The sequence below is a fragment of the Pelophylax lessonae genome (genome assembly GCF_965119305.1).
Source record: "Pelophylax lessonae genome assembly, chromosome: 1".
NCBI classification, from domain to species: Eukaryota; Metazoa; Chordata; class Amphibia; order Anura; family Ranidae; genus Pelophylax; species Pelophylax lessonae.
Genome location: NC_138768.1, coordinates 92991275 through 93006226, shown reverse-complemented (window position 1 = coordinate 93006226; position 14952 = coordinate 92991275). Strand labels below are relative to the sequence as shown.

The window sequence follows — 14952 nt, the reverse complement described above, 5'->3', positions numbered from 1 at the left end:
CTATGCCACCAACAAGGTTAAACACTCGGAAGATTGCTTGCACAGTCAGAAGGCAGATGACGTCTTAGAAGGAGTAGAGTGATTTTAGTAAACTTGATTTAGCTGAAGCAGAAACTCTCATTTCTGCTTGCTGAGACTGCTTTTTCTTCCTTTAACGCTTTTTTCTATCATAGTTGGAAGGAATGTCTGTACCTCTCAGGAGTCATTTAAAGCCTGTTATATCCTTAAAGCATTTGTAGAGGTAATTTTTTTTAAACAAAATAATAAACTTGTTATAATTAACTTCTCTGTGCAATAGTTTTGCACAGAGTGGCCCTGAACCTCCTCTTCTGTGCCCCCGACCCTCTTGGCTCCTCCTCTTTGTGTGCCCCATAGAAACTCGCTTGCTTTGGGGCACAACTGCGGGCTAACTTCTGATTGATACACACAGCACAGCTCAGCTCCGCCCCCTGCTCACAAGAATTGATTGACAGCAGAAAAAGCCAATGGCTCCCAATGCTGCCTATGTGAGCAAAGTGAGGAGAAAGAGATGCTGCAGATGTGTACCATGCTGGATCGAGATAGAACTAGATGATAGATGAGAATACACAGGGCCGGCCCTACCATGGGTCCCGCTGGCAGGCAGCACTTAGAGAGGGGCAGCAAATTGTCTCTCAAGATTTTTTTTCCAGCAGTTTTATGTGTCATCGGTTTTCAGCGCGTTACGGGCAGCATTTCCCCATTTTATACTGCCACCCGTAGTACAAACCAATGAGTATGAGGATGTGGAATGTCTCCCCTGGGGAACATCCCTCATGTGATTGTGGTGTGCACAATGATGTCAGAATTCAGCGCACTCCATCTCACACAGGGCAGGCTGGATCTTCTAGGGCAGTGGGGCAGACACAGGAGTGACAGGAGGACTGAGGACAGACAGTGGGTGTTTGCTGGACCAGTCCGGTCATGAGCTATTGAAGAAAATAACAGTATATATAATATTTTTCTAAATTTTATATTTATATAAAATAATGGATGTGGGGGCCTTTTGTTGGGCGTGATTTCTTTTGGGGGGGGGGGGCAGCATTTTATTCTTGGACCCAGGCAGCATGATGTCTTGGGCCAGCCCTGAGTATACAGGGTGATAAGGGGGCGATACAGACACTGGGACTTGTTTTATCTTAATGCAGGGAATGCATTATAGTATAAAATGTCCAGGCTTTAGATCCACTTTAAAGCCCCGCTTCAGGATACAGTTAACCCCCCTCCCACTACCCTCTCTCTGATCATTGGATTTAGATTTAAAAAAACTTCTAAATTCCCATTTTCACGTACCATAGTCACCCAGGAGTCCTTCTCTCCTCCATTTACTACCTAGATGGGTCCTTCTTCTGGGTGTCAACATCACTGTCCACATGATGTTGGCAATTCCCATTGGCTGGTTAGTGAAGAGGTCCAGATCCAGAAGACTATGGACATCGGAACAAGGGGAGTAAAGGGGACCAGACACAGAGGGTAATATGTGGCACTAGACTAGTGGTCTCCATAGGCTGAAATGGCATCAACAACGGACCTGGCCAGGGGGACCCAGGTTAGAACAACTGGCTTAACAAGGCAGGGAAAATGTAATACCTGGCAGGATGGGTTCAAAGAGGGGCAGGGGCAGGGGCAGGGGCAGGGGCAGGGGGGGGGGATGGAAAACAATTATTTTGACTGGAATTGAGCCATAAAAATCCAACCTAATTTTGCCTTTCCACTGATTTGAATGTTTTTCATCAAAACTGTAACATTTAAAAACTTATTTTTCCTAAAATGTCAGGGAAATGAAAACTCTTATTTCACTAATTCTTAGTGGCTTCATATTTTGTGATTGCCCTGTCCAAGCTGGGAAGCCCTGACATGTACATTATGTACAGGGTCTAACAATGCTTGAGGAATCTTACTTAGATAACAGCCTCAGTTGTCATCCAGTAGCTGTAAGAACAAGAGAGGTTAATGATAAAGCCACTGGGGGATTTATCAGGGACATCATGTGGAAAATAAATGCAGAGTAGAGTCAGTGTGGAGAAATGCAGTATATTAACTTCTATGAGCTTTTAAGTCTACCATTCCATTCATTTATTATCAGCAGCATTTGTATTAAAAAAAAAAAACATTAAACATGACATTACCTGTACGAGAAATCCATGCGCTCGTGCTGGCACGCTTTTTGCATTATTGGTAGGCTAAAAGACAGATCAATATACATACAATGATTTTTCTAATATCTTCCATTGTAAGGTATACAGATATATACTGCAGCTTTATCATACTCGAATTGGACATTAAAGGAAATCTGTTACAGGAGGAACATGGCAAAGACCATTGCTGACCATAGAAGCCTACATTTTATTATTTTATTCCTGTACAGGATAAATTAAAGTCAAAGTAAATTTTTGACAGAGTAGAGGAAGTGTTAAAACCCTTATCATGTTTTATTTACTGGCTTTGTCCTTGATGGTGACAGAAAAATGTTAAATGGGGACACCTGTACCAGTGGTAAATGTCTACAATGGGATTTCCCCTCACTTTGGAGAGCATTCCTCCCATTTTGTAGCTGTATCTCCAGTTTGTAAACATTTTTAGCATATACCCAAATAGTTTAGAACAGTGTTCTTTGCAGCCCTTTGCATGCCTTTTCCCAGCCCTTGGGGCACCATTTCTCACAAGGATACAAGGCACTATTCCTCCTACTGTAACCAACAATGAGGCACCATTTATTCCATTGACACCAATGGTGGGGCAATATTCCTCCCACTGCCACTATGCGACAATAAGTGCTATCCCTTTCATTGACACCAACAATGGGGGATACGTTCTGCCATTGACACCAATAATGGGGCACAATTCCTCCTTTTGGTTTCCAATTATGGGACACTATTTGTCTCACTGATATCAATATTGGGGCACTATTCCTCCCAATAAAGGAGAAGTATGGCCAAAGCTCTTTTGGTCATACTTCTACTATGGGTCACAGGATTGCACCTACTTCTGCACTCCTGTGACCCAGATTCAGCCAACAGCAGGCTAAAGTTCCTTGCTGGCTGGCATCTCATAGGCGTTCCGGCTCTTCAAGGATCCTAACAAAAATGTCGAGATCCACCCAGATGTCTGACCAGCAGCTGGCTCTAGTTATCTAGGCATGTATGAATGAATATTATTTTGCATTCTCGCAATTCTTGTTTGAAGGGGCACTATTCCACTCATTGGGACATATTCTCCGGTTGACATCAACAATGGGGTACAATTCTTCCCACTAATTCCAACAGTGGAACACTATTACTCCTACTAATAGAGATGAATAGGCACTGTTCTTCCTCCTATTGACCACAGGTACTACAGTATGTTTTTTTTGCTCCCACCGAGGACTAAGCCTGGAACATTGGTACTACCACTGACGTTGGGGCATTTTGTACTCCCACTGGCCACAGTCCAGCCCCAAAATCTGAACGATAATAAACTGACCCTTTTGTATAGAAAGTTTGTAGACCCATGGTTTAGAGAACAATAAATTATGCATTAGCAAACAATAAAAAAATAATATCACAGGGTTTCAGCACATGGTCATATGGGATTTTAGTGAGCATAGTAGGCTAAATATACCCTTGCATCTCCTGTTAAACACTTCTGTCCTAAATGTAAGCTATTAACTTAATCCTCCACTGTATGTCCTGGTCAGACACAAATAAAGCCACTACCAGCCACTCAATGTCCTGAGTTCTTGTGCAGGTGCATTAAAAATGACATCTGCATCTGAATAGTACAGGTGTGTTGATTAGTGCAACCATTAAGAGACTTGCACTGAATGCCTGTTGTAAGCAGCTATATCCTGCCAGGATTAATCAACACTTGATATACTGTATTTTCTGGCGTATAAGACTACTTTTGAACCTCAAAAAAATCGCCCAAAAATGGGGGGTCGTCTTATACGCCGAGTATAATATCTCCAAGGTAATCTAAGTATAAGTATTACTGGTAGATGAAAATTAGGGGGGTCGTCTTATACGCCCAGTCGTCTTATACGCCGGAAAATACGGTATATAACGGTAGCATTTTTTTTTCTTGACTGTACAACAGATACTATACACGAGCTGATTTTCACAGTTTGACAGAACAATTTGTTCGGAACAAACAGATGTGCTAGTACCCCGAATGATAATAATTTAAAATAATTACCATGACATCTGTATTAGAAAGGATCATAAATAAGGTATTCAAAGTCAAAAAGTAAAGGATGAAAGTCCATCCAAAAGTCATATTTCATTCTTTGGTAAATACGGGTAAATACGGGTGAGTTAAGGCCCAGCTAATTTCTGTTTTTTTTTTTTATTCTTTAATTAGAATATAAACTCAGATTTTTTTATTTACTACTTCAGGAGCTCTCTAAGCTCCACTGCACAATTCTAATCCATACAGCGGGGAGCTGCACTTCTGGCTCCCTGCCATATAGGAACAGTGTACATGATTAACACCAACATCAAGTGCTGTGCTGCCGTCCTCCTCAATCTGCTGCGCAATTCACAAAGCACAATCGCTGGAGTATCATTGTTTTGGGGGGGGGGGGGGTTTATGGACACAATACATTTTCCCTGAATGTGCAAAGTGACAGTTTCTCTTGAAAGACTATGTAAACCCAAGAACAAATCTTTATTATATATTGCAGCTTACCAAGTCTTCGTTCTGGTGGCTGCATTGGATTTCTATTCATAGGGTTTTTTTCCCCATTTTTCACCTGGTGATTCTGCCAGTAACTTACAATGCTCATTCACTCTGCTATATCTATAGAGAAGCAGTGTTGACACCCTAGGACACCCCCATTAACATGAAGAGAGTGGTTCTGTAATCCATAGACAGTGAATTGAGGGGCAGCAAATGATCAACTCACCAGATTTCTGGCAGGATCAGCAAAACTCTTTCGATGGTATATTCAACAGACCAAATGGGAACAAATAAAAGACGTTCATAGTTAAGGTTTCTATACAATTTAAGTTTCTGGGTCTGTACATCAGCTGTATTCACTGTATGGGGTCTAACTCTACCTGTTGGAAGTTTGTGTTGCTTTTTTATAAAGATGTAGCCCCCTTCTAGCGTAGGATGCTAGGCAAATTTAGTTTTTGGCTCCTTCTGTAGTCAAGGGAGCAGTGGTTCTTTGTTCTGGTCTGTTCAGGGTTTCACAGGCTAGAAGTTTGATTGTTTCCCCCTGCCTCTGCAAGAAGCTTCCAGAACATAGAGAGGGAGATTTAAATGACCAGCATGCATATTTTTTATGGCCTGGCCAATCCCTGGAGATGAGTGTCCAGAAGGGAGTTGTGGAGGTGATAAATAGCTTAAAGCCCTGGAAAGATTGTTCTCTTTCCCCAGGAAGGTTACCAGTTTTTGAGGGAGGGGGAATATGGCTGTTGCCCCTCTAAGGTAGCCTGTGGACTGTGTAGCTGTTCTTGAGGCCTCAATGGTGCCAGGGATGAGGGTCCGGAGTTATGTTCCTGATGAGCTGCCTGCGGGACCTTGCCATAATGGATTAGGTCTGGATAAGGATTCTCTCCCTCACTGGACCATGTCTTGAGGAAGCAGGAGGGTGTGCAGCTTTCTTGAGGACTTATGAGTACTGACCCTAAATTGATTTCTGGTGATTTTGTGTGCTTTTGGGAAATAGTTGCCAGAAATGGCTTGAACTGAGACAGCTGTCACAGGGTCTCAGAGTACTGGCCATTCCCCTGTCCTCAGCAGATTCCTGGAGCGCAAACCTAGAGAACAGTGTCAGTGTCCTCTTGTTAACTGTGAGGTGTTTTGGAGTATTCAATGCCCTAACCCCTCTCCTGTTTAAAGTTCTGCTAGCAATACATTTCAAAAAGACATCCCTTAGTTATTGGAGCCCAAATGCATGGTGGCGGTGGGCAGTCTCTGTACTGTTAGGGAAGAACCAGCTAATACCAGTGGCCCCTATGGGAATAGTGCTACACTTATAATTATTATAAGGGATTTATATAGCACCAACAGTTTGTGCAGAGATTTATGAAATAAGAGTGATATTATTGTTACAATAAAGTTCAATGCAAGAGGTTTAGGAGAATGGAATACAACTCGAACTGAGTTGGAAATTATGGGTGGAAGATCTCATTATTGGCATATTCAAGACATGTAGGCAACCAGGAGCTCTCAAGTCAACACCTATACCTATAACCTACTAAAATCTTACTTTCGAGTGAACTGACTCCTTAAAATGTAAAATGTTTATGACTGTTGGTTCCCTTTTCTCCACAGAAAAGAGAACAATCCTAATAGTGATTTGGAGCTTAGGATCACGTACGCTATGAGGAAGATCACAAAGTTCAGTGATGTGGTCAGTTGAACAAACAGGCAGATGAATAATTCCTGGACTTTCCTGAAGACTAGTCTGCCTATGTATGGAAACCTGCAGTACAGACCCAGCATCTTTCGCAGCACTAAACAGACAAGAACTTTGCGGCCCATTTAAGTTGCGTTCACTTTCCACTGAGCAGGCAACAAGGCGACAAGGCAAAGACAGATGTCCTGCCCATGAGTCGATGTCCCAACGGAAGGCAAGCTTTAGAAACCAGGACCAAGAGAGCTGCTGCTCCTGGCAGATTAATTAATTAGATATAAAAGAGGAAGGGGTAGCTTTCCTACAAGAGACAGTATATGTAACTACCTTTAGTGTAATTAGGAAAATCAATATAAGCAATCTAACTTATTGCCATTATAAGGACAGACAGAAATGTCTGCATGCCTGTCCTCAGTGAAAGGACAACTCATCCAAGTCATGACAGCTAACAACACTGATGAAAAAGACCAAAGTCAAATCCTCAGAAGCCTTCAGGACAGCAAGTACTTCTTCGAGGCTATGCCACATACCTTGGCATTCCCCAAAAACCTGAGTCATTCCATTAGCTGTACCTGTCAAATTGTAGCAAAAATTAATTTGCAGAGTAGAAGTCAAGGAAAGGTAGACGTTGAGGTTTTTTACTAAATAAATGCCATCCCCTGTAATATGATGTAACGAATTATGTTTTTTGGCGCTCCTGTTGAGTGCCTTGTTTATTGTACCACAAGTTTTATCTCCTTCAATAAAACGAGTTTAAATGCCATCCCCTTCATATAAGAACATTATTATGGCAATGTTAGTTTACCTTCACTGGTCAGGTGAGCATGTCTGTACACTGGTCTATATTTTTATGGCTCAGGGAGAGGGGGAACATGCTGAAAAGTCAATTATGCTATTACACTGTCCAGTCACTGACTGAGGGTGGGGAGATGACACCAGCAGGTTCCTTAAAGCCGTAATAAACCCAAAACCAAAAATGTAATACAGTATATTGCAGCTTACCAATCGTTATATGTGTTTTTTCTTTTCTTTGGCTTTTTCCCTCTGCTTTCACCTGGTCAGGGCTTTTTTTCAGGGGAAACGCGGAGGAACGCAGTTCCGGCACCTCCAACACTGAATTTATTTAAGTGCAAGGGGTGCTGGGGTGTGCTGAACGGTCTATTGATGATGGCCGCTGGGGGATCTATTGTCGCTACTGGGGATTTATTTTTGTTATGGGGGTTTATTTTTGCTGGAGAAGGATCTATTACTGCTGGGAGCGATCTTATATTTCTGGGGAGTCAGTTGTTGCTAGGATGTTGCTGCTGGAGGTCTATTGTTGCTGGGGTGGTATTTTATTGTGGGGGGGGGGGCATTGTTGTGTGGGTGATCTCTTGTTTCTGGGGGGGGGGTCTATTGTTGCTGGCTGCAGGGGATCTACTTTGCTTCTTTTCTTGTTTTATTTAACAAGTTCTATACAGATTTCTTAGCACCACAGAATGATACTTGGTTCTCTGTTCTCTAAAAGGGGCGGTACTGGGAGGTGGGTAGGAAGTGGGACCAAGGTATGTGCTTGGGGGTGGGTAGGGGGCAGAGACAAGGGGCGAGTTCCTGCACCTACTCTCTGAGAAAAAAAGCCCTGCACCTGGTTATCTGGCCAGTAACACACACCTCCTGTATTAGAGCACCCCACTCTGGTTAAAGGAGCATTAGGGGCACCTTTAACAGCAGCATTGTCAGTCTGAGGGGGGAGTGTTAGATGGACTAGCAGAATTAAATACACTGACAAATTGAAGCCAAACTCCAGCTAACACTTTATAAGCAGTTACAGCAAACAGCTTCTTTCCTTTTGGGATAAAGGTTTTACCTAAATAAAAAGCTTATCGTTGTAAGCACCCCTGCTAGTGTTAAATGGTTTGTCTCATCCCTGTAAAGAATACAACCTCTTCGAGAGCTTGTCCTTTTAAAAACAACAGACTTACTGGCTGGATCACCAGATGAAAATAGAAGAAAGCAAGCCTAAAAAAAGAAAACAAATGCAGCCATCACATCTAAGAATTGGTAAGCTGCAATATAAATGTTTGCTTTTGGGTTTAATACCACTTTAACTGTAACAGAAAAAGGTGTGTCATCTGTTGTTTAATGGGGCTGTGTAAATGTGAGGAATAAATAGATAGGAATACAAATAATTTGCCAGGTAAAACTTCTCCCCTATGTGTATTTCATCTGTATTATTTGATGTGTGCCTGGAATTCAGCTTTAAAGTAAACCAGGTGATTGTTATTTTTTTCTATCAATTACCAACCAGCTTATAATGCATTTCTAAATATTGGGTGGAATATCCTTTGAAGTGATGGAATACACAACTGATTTTTCCTCCCACTCTTGACATGGCCACAAAAAAGCTGACAGGCTGGATAAAAAATGGAAGGATAAGTTTGCCTTTGGGAACATATTACATGTTTCAGCCGTTTTTAGGATGGATCATCTAACATGTTCTTACTGCTGCAGCATCTCCCCTATCCGCTGCCTGTAGTGACAGCAAACTGGGGATCTTCTCCCCAGTCTTGCTGTCCTATTTTTTTTTGTAAACGCGGTTGTTAAAGGCCTTTCCCCTGAAAAATTTCCTCAAATAATAATAACCCTCCAACACACCCTTGCTAGGGTAGAGGTAGAGCTCTCCAATAAGCAGCAAGCATGAGCTTTGTTGATTGGAGAGCTCTATATCTGACTCAGCAAGGGCTGGACTTTTCAAAGATATTTATTGGTTTTTCAAGACAAGTGCAAGCAAAAGAATTTATTACTATAGGCCTAGGACACCATTAACAGTGAAAGGATGCCATGTGGGGAAAGTGTAATACCAACAGGGGGCCTTATGTGAATTTAAGATGAAGAAAGAAGCACTCAAGTGAGGCATTTGGAGACAATTGAAAAGTTGCCTGTGAAACAGGGTATTGTATGGAAACAAACAACCCCTTTCTCTAAAATGGGAGATTGAGCACTTGAGGGGTATTAAAAGGGATGATAAAGCAAAGTAAGAAGCAGGAGAAAGCAAGGAGAAAGTAAATAAAAAGGGCAGAAAGAAAGTTGTATTGATCAGGGCAGAAAATAAAAGTCAGAAATGAAAAGAGTGAAGGGAAGGTCGTGGATCAAAGATCTAGCCACCAGATATTATAAATGATTGTGTGGTGAGAAAACTGGGTCTATAGAGGTAAGCTTGAAGGTAGCCCATGGGGACTAAACCAGAAAGCTGTCATGGGTGTCAATTAAGAAACTGGAAGGCTTCTCATTATTCATAAAGCTATGAAGGCAGGTCTTAAGGTGATCGATTGTGCTTTTCAAGCTGAGGCTATAGTTTAGTCAGAAAGAAAGTCACAGTCAGGGCAAGCAATAAAAGATAGAGATAAAGAGAGAAAAGGGAAAAGGTCTTAGACCAAACATCTGGCCACGTGAAATGAAAACGTATAGTGCAGTGAGCGAGCAGGGTCCATAGTAGTATGTTCATAGGTAACCCATGGGGACTATACTTTAAGAAAGTTGTCATGGATGTCAGTTAAGACATCGGACAGCTTCTCATTAATAAATAGAGTCAGGAAGGTGAGTCATAAACTCCTGAAAGGTTATAGATTGTGTTTTTTAAGTCAAGCCTATAGTTTGATTTGCCACTAGGACGAATGTTGCTAGTTTGTGCTGGGGTTTATACCAAAGCCAAAAAACTTTGGACCGGATAATAATAATGACAAAGAGGCACATCCAACAGGTGTGTTTAACATCTCTAAACTCATTGCATTCCCTAAAACACTTTTTAGGGGCAGCTGGAGGTAAATGATTCACCCTAGTTGGAACAAGGTACCAACAGGTCAGGACCCTATATGCTGTCTCCTGCGAAGTGATGTTAGAAGAACTTTAGGATATGTTCAGTCATACTTTGCACTGGTCCTTTTTGGAGGCAAGGGAATCCAAGAGCCACTAATTAACATAGGAGTAGAGCATGGGGGAGGAGAGAGCATTAAAGTGGTTGTAAACCCTTACTTATATCCAATAAAGTGACTGGCCTAAGGTGATACACAGAGATGAAACAATTCCTACTACATACGTTGTACCTATGTAACTACAGCGCCTTTTCCCCCTACATTCATTCAAAGTGTCAAATTCACACAGGATCTCTCAGCCCTGAAAAGCAGTTATATCTGTGAGGAGAGCTCTGAGAACTTATTGGAGGGAAGGGACATCCCTTTATCTTCACACAGCACACAGGTATAGAGCTGAAAATATCAATCACAGGCTGTGTCCTCCCCTGTCACCATTTTTCTCTTGGTGTCAGGAAAACCTGTCAGAGGTGACTCATACAGATAGCAGAGGACCAAGGCAGCAAACATAAATGACATGTGGTGCTCTGGATGGAGACAAGTATAAACTATACAGGGATATGTTTTGTTCATATTTCATGTCTGAGGTTTACAAGCACTTTAGGCAGGGTGTAAAGGGTGAAGACTAACTTGGGTGCACGTGGATTGTGCAAACAAATGCATTCAAATTAAGTAAGAAGGTTCGAACTAGTATCTGCATTTAGTGAAATAACCCCTAAGAAGTAATTTGTTGCCAGTCTCTCAAAGTCATCAAAGATATAAGGTTGGAGGAATGTATTAAGCACTATATAGTGTTGAAATTGTTGTTAGACCACCACTGAAAGGCTGTGGGGTTATCCAAAGCAGGCTGGAATGTGGGATTCCCTAGAACAGTGGACATAGGTAGGTGGACTGAGAATAAGGAGCTGGAAAATTTTAGGGAGTCAAATACACCAATTGTATGTTGTTAAAAAGGAATTAGGGAGGGGGGATGGAAATGGTAGGGGATCCAAATAATAGAGTTAACTGCAACTGGAAAAGAATTAGGAATTTCCAATAATACCCACCAGAGAGGGTTCTTGGATGTGTGCCTGATAGCTGCTTGGGCTATGTAAGCTGCTTGATAATACCAAGTTCAGGACACGCAGTCCTCCATTTCTCTTGTGTATCTACATCGTTTTTCTGGAGACAAGGGGAAGTTTGTGATTCTAAATAAAGGATATAACAAAGTTTTGCACTGCCTTAAGTGCAAAGGACAGGTGGTAACCATAACCAGTAGTGTGTGAAATAAATATAACAATTTGAGAAATAGGGTAATTTTTTCTGAATGGATGTGGTGTATCAAAGAAATGGGAAGGAAATTCCAGGAAACCAGAATTAGTCTGAGATTCTGAAAGAAAGTGTAAGTAGCTTGCCAGCTACTGGGAGTTGTAGGTGTGGGTTTTATGCTTTAATAGTTTAGGGACTTTGAAACCCATTGGAAGGGAAAATTGAGATTAAAAAAACTCACTGTGTGAAGGGGGACTGTGATATGCATGGAGAATGAATTGGATTGAATAATACACAGGTCCAAGACAGTTGTGAATTGCTGTAGAAGGTAGAGAAGGAAAAGGAAGAGAAGGTTGAGTAATAGTTAGAAGCAGGTCATTTGCAAAAAATGTTATAGTGACCTTTAATGTTCACATGTTCCTGAACAACATGAGAAGGGGTTCTATTGCTAATATAACAAGAATGGGGGAAAGGGGGAGGCCTTGATAAATGCCACAGTGTACTCTGATATCTCTGGAATGGGAGCCCGCACAGATATGAGATTGATGAGCTGAACAGCTCGAAAACTAAGACCAAAAGAACGTATTGTAGATCGTTCCATGTCACCACCTCAGAGGTTTTAAAAATATTTAGTAATCAATAATAAATACAAAGCAATTAAGTCCCCGTTCACACTAAGGCGACCTGTGAGGCGACCTGGTCGCCTCACAGGTCGCCGTAGGTCGCCTCCCATAGGGAAGCTGCGGACCCGTTCTAATAGGAGCGACACAAGTCGCTCCGACTTAGAAAAAGGGTCCGGAGCTTCTTTGGGGGGACCAGGAGGCGACCGCCATAGACTTCAATGTTATGAAGTCCGTGGCGGCCGCTCCGAGGTCGCGGCGCGCTGCTCGCACCGCGACCTCCAAGGTCGCGGTGCGAAGTAGCGTCGCTTGTATGTGAACGGGGCCTTAAAGGTCCTCTGAGATGCGTCTTTGCCCCATGAGATGGGTAACTTTGGGAACACTGTTGCTGGCCTGGCAAGAGTGAAAAAACCCAAGGTGGTCAATGTAGATGAAGGATGAAACAAATCTGTTAAGATGGGTTGCAATATTTTTTCCAGTAACTTAACGTCTGTGTTCAATAAAGGTATTGAACGGTATCTGGAGATATCACTGGTATCCTTATCAGGTTTTGGGAGCATTGTGATATAAGTAGAGAGGGAGGAGGGAGGAAACTTTTTTGGGAGAAAGTGGGTACCTGGTTTTTGACAGGTACCTGCTCCCATTTCCGCTCAGATCACCTAGGCGATTCAAACATGACAGGTACCTGCTCCCACTTCCGCTCAGATCACCTAGGCGATTCAAACGTGACAGGTACCTGCTCCCACTTCCGCTCAGATCACCTAGGCGATTCAAACATGACAGGTACCTGCTCCCACTTCCGCTCAGATCACCTAGGCGATTCAAACAGATGTTCAGCCCACTCCTCCCTAGCCCGCAGCCTTCTGGGACACGTCATAGGTCTCAGTAGGCTGTGGGACCATTCACAAAGTGCAGTGCGCAGGAAGAAGCCGCAATGAGTCACAGCTGGCTTCCCACACTAAAGACGGTGGTGCAAGGAACCTGAAGACTGGTGAAGATGGGTCTTGGGTGAGGATGGTGCTGGATTCTTGGACAGGTAAGTTTCCATCCTGATAGATTCCCCATATTTTTGGAAGGTGTTGGAAGGAACAAAATTCCAGGCCCTCCCAAGGTCATTCAGTTGGGCTGACAGAACTTCTGGTTTTCCCAATAGCTTTCAATTGCTCCTTGTAGGCTATGCGAATAAGGTCCCCCCACAGCGTGGATTTATTCCTCAAGAGACAGGGAGAAACTTCTCTACTCAGCCTTTGGCTGCCTTCTATAGAAAGCCAACTGTAAGCCTTTGCAGACCTACTATTGTTTTGATGCACCTAGAATGTACGTACAGTATTTAGCTCATTAAGGCCGGCCATAGATGGTTCGAATCTCGACCGGTTAAGCAGGAACCAGCCGAGATTTGAACCATGTATGGGCAGGCTGAATGTACCAAGTTGATTGATCAACTTGGGCACAACCATCCTGCTGGATTTTATATATAATTATCGATAACGGCTTGTATAGCTGCTAGCAATAATCACTGTTTTCTTCCCAACCTGGGAGAATACAATGGCTTGGCAGGAAGGATTCCCCCATCAACACTGTTTGTAACACTGTCTGTAACACTATCTGTGACCCGTGGTTGCAAGGAAAAAATGTCCTCCGTGTATGGCTTGCCTTACACTGTTGGGTATAAAGGCGATTCGCCAGGGTACATACTGTATATATATAAGCTTTCGCTGTTGACTTGCTTTTAAACGTGCTACTCCACATTTGTCATCCTTACCCTTCCATCACTACTCGGTTAATCACTGACCTGGGAACACGCATGTGTTTCAGAATTATCAGAGTGTGCACCATTAAGTCAGAAATGCCAGATCTCATATTCCCTATAGGTTGGTATGGCTGAAAACAGAAAACATTTAGGTAATAACAGCTATAACAGCAAGCAATATGAACAATACCAGGATACGCACAGCAGGTTGTGATGATGCAGCTGGCGTTAATATACCAATCAGCCCTGAGGTAAGAGAGAGCCTCCTGCCCTCTGCAATAGGTTCTTTCAACAGGTCCATTTTGGATGCTTTTGGGGCACTGGAACAGGACTTGCTGAGTAGTTTGTGGTTCTTAAGCCCATCTAACTCTTCCATACGAAGATTACTAGAATAAGACCTGCTTAAAAGTTTATGCGGCTTCAAGGTGCTGTTGTGCTCACATCTGGGGTCCCCAGAACAAGAACGAGTTAAAAGTTTATGTTGTTTCAGGGAGATGCATTCCTCCTGCTTAATGGCTGTAGAACACTGGCGGTTCAAAAGTTTGTGTGGTTTCAAGCCCATCGGCTGTTCCGCCCTAGGGTCACTGGACAGCGAGCGGCCAAAGTTCCTGTGAGACTTTGGATTACATATGTCTTCAGGTTTCACTGTGCTAGAACAAGTCCTTCTCAGGAGTTTGTGAGTTTTGGAGATACCGTCCTGCTCAGATTTCAGCTTTACTTTGCTTTTACCACATCCAGGAGGGGGATAACTTGGCGACCTAGTAGAACAAGCACAGAAATTAGTTTATAAATTATTCAACCTCAATAAGTATATACTTAGAAAAACATGTCAGTTTACTTAATAGAGCAAAGAGCATCAGGCAAAGTGCAGTCACCAACAGCAAACAACCGAATTCCCTTCTCAAAGTGAATCCGACACTTTAAATCTGAACAAACAGTTACCAAACTTAAATACAAAAATTAAATACTTTTAAGGGAGCTGTTTTACATGCCAATTGATCTGCATTTATGTCCATCCAGTCCTGATATTTACACAACTCTGTACAGTACAACCATGTCTGATAATTGTTCTCTGCTGCAGGTAATTAACACTTACAGGTCTTGGTCCTGACCAGCCTGTGACTAGAC

General features: G+C 42.6%; 1 protein-coding gene across 2 annotated transcripts in view; it reads right to left on the bottom strand.

Annotated features, from left to right (window-relative positions):
• Positions 1-14952, bottom strand: part of PARP8 (poly(ADP-ribose) polymerase family member 8) — a 427949-nt gene that overhangs the window by 80760 nt on the left and 332237 nt on the right. For both annotated transcript variants that reach the window (XM_082252530.1, XM_082252529.1), the window contains exons 12-13: positions 14027-14582; positions 2148-2201 (exon numbers count right to left, since the gene is read on the bottom strand). In XM_082252530.1, coding sequence (XP_082108656.1) covers positions 2148-2201; positions 14027-14582 — 610 coding nt within the window. The remainder of the gene's footprint in view (positions 1-2147; positions 2202-14026; positions 14583-14952) is intronic.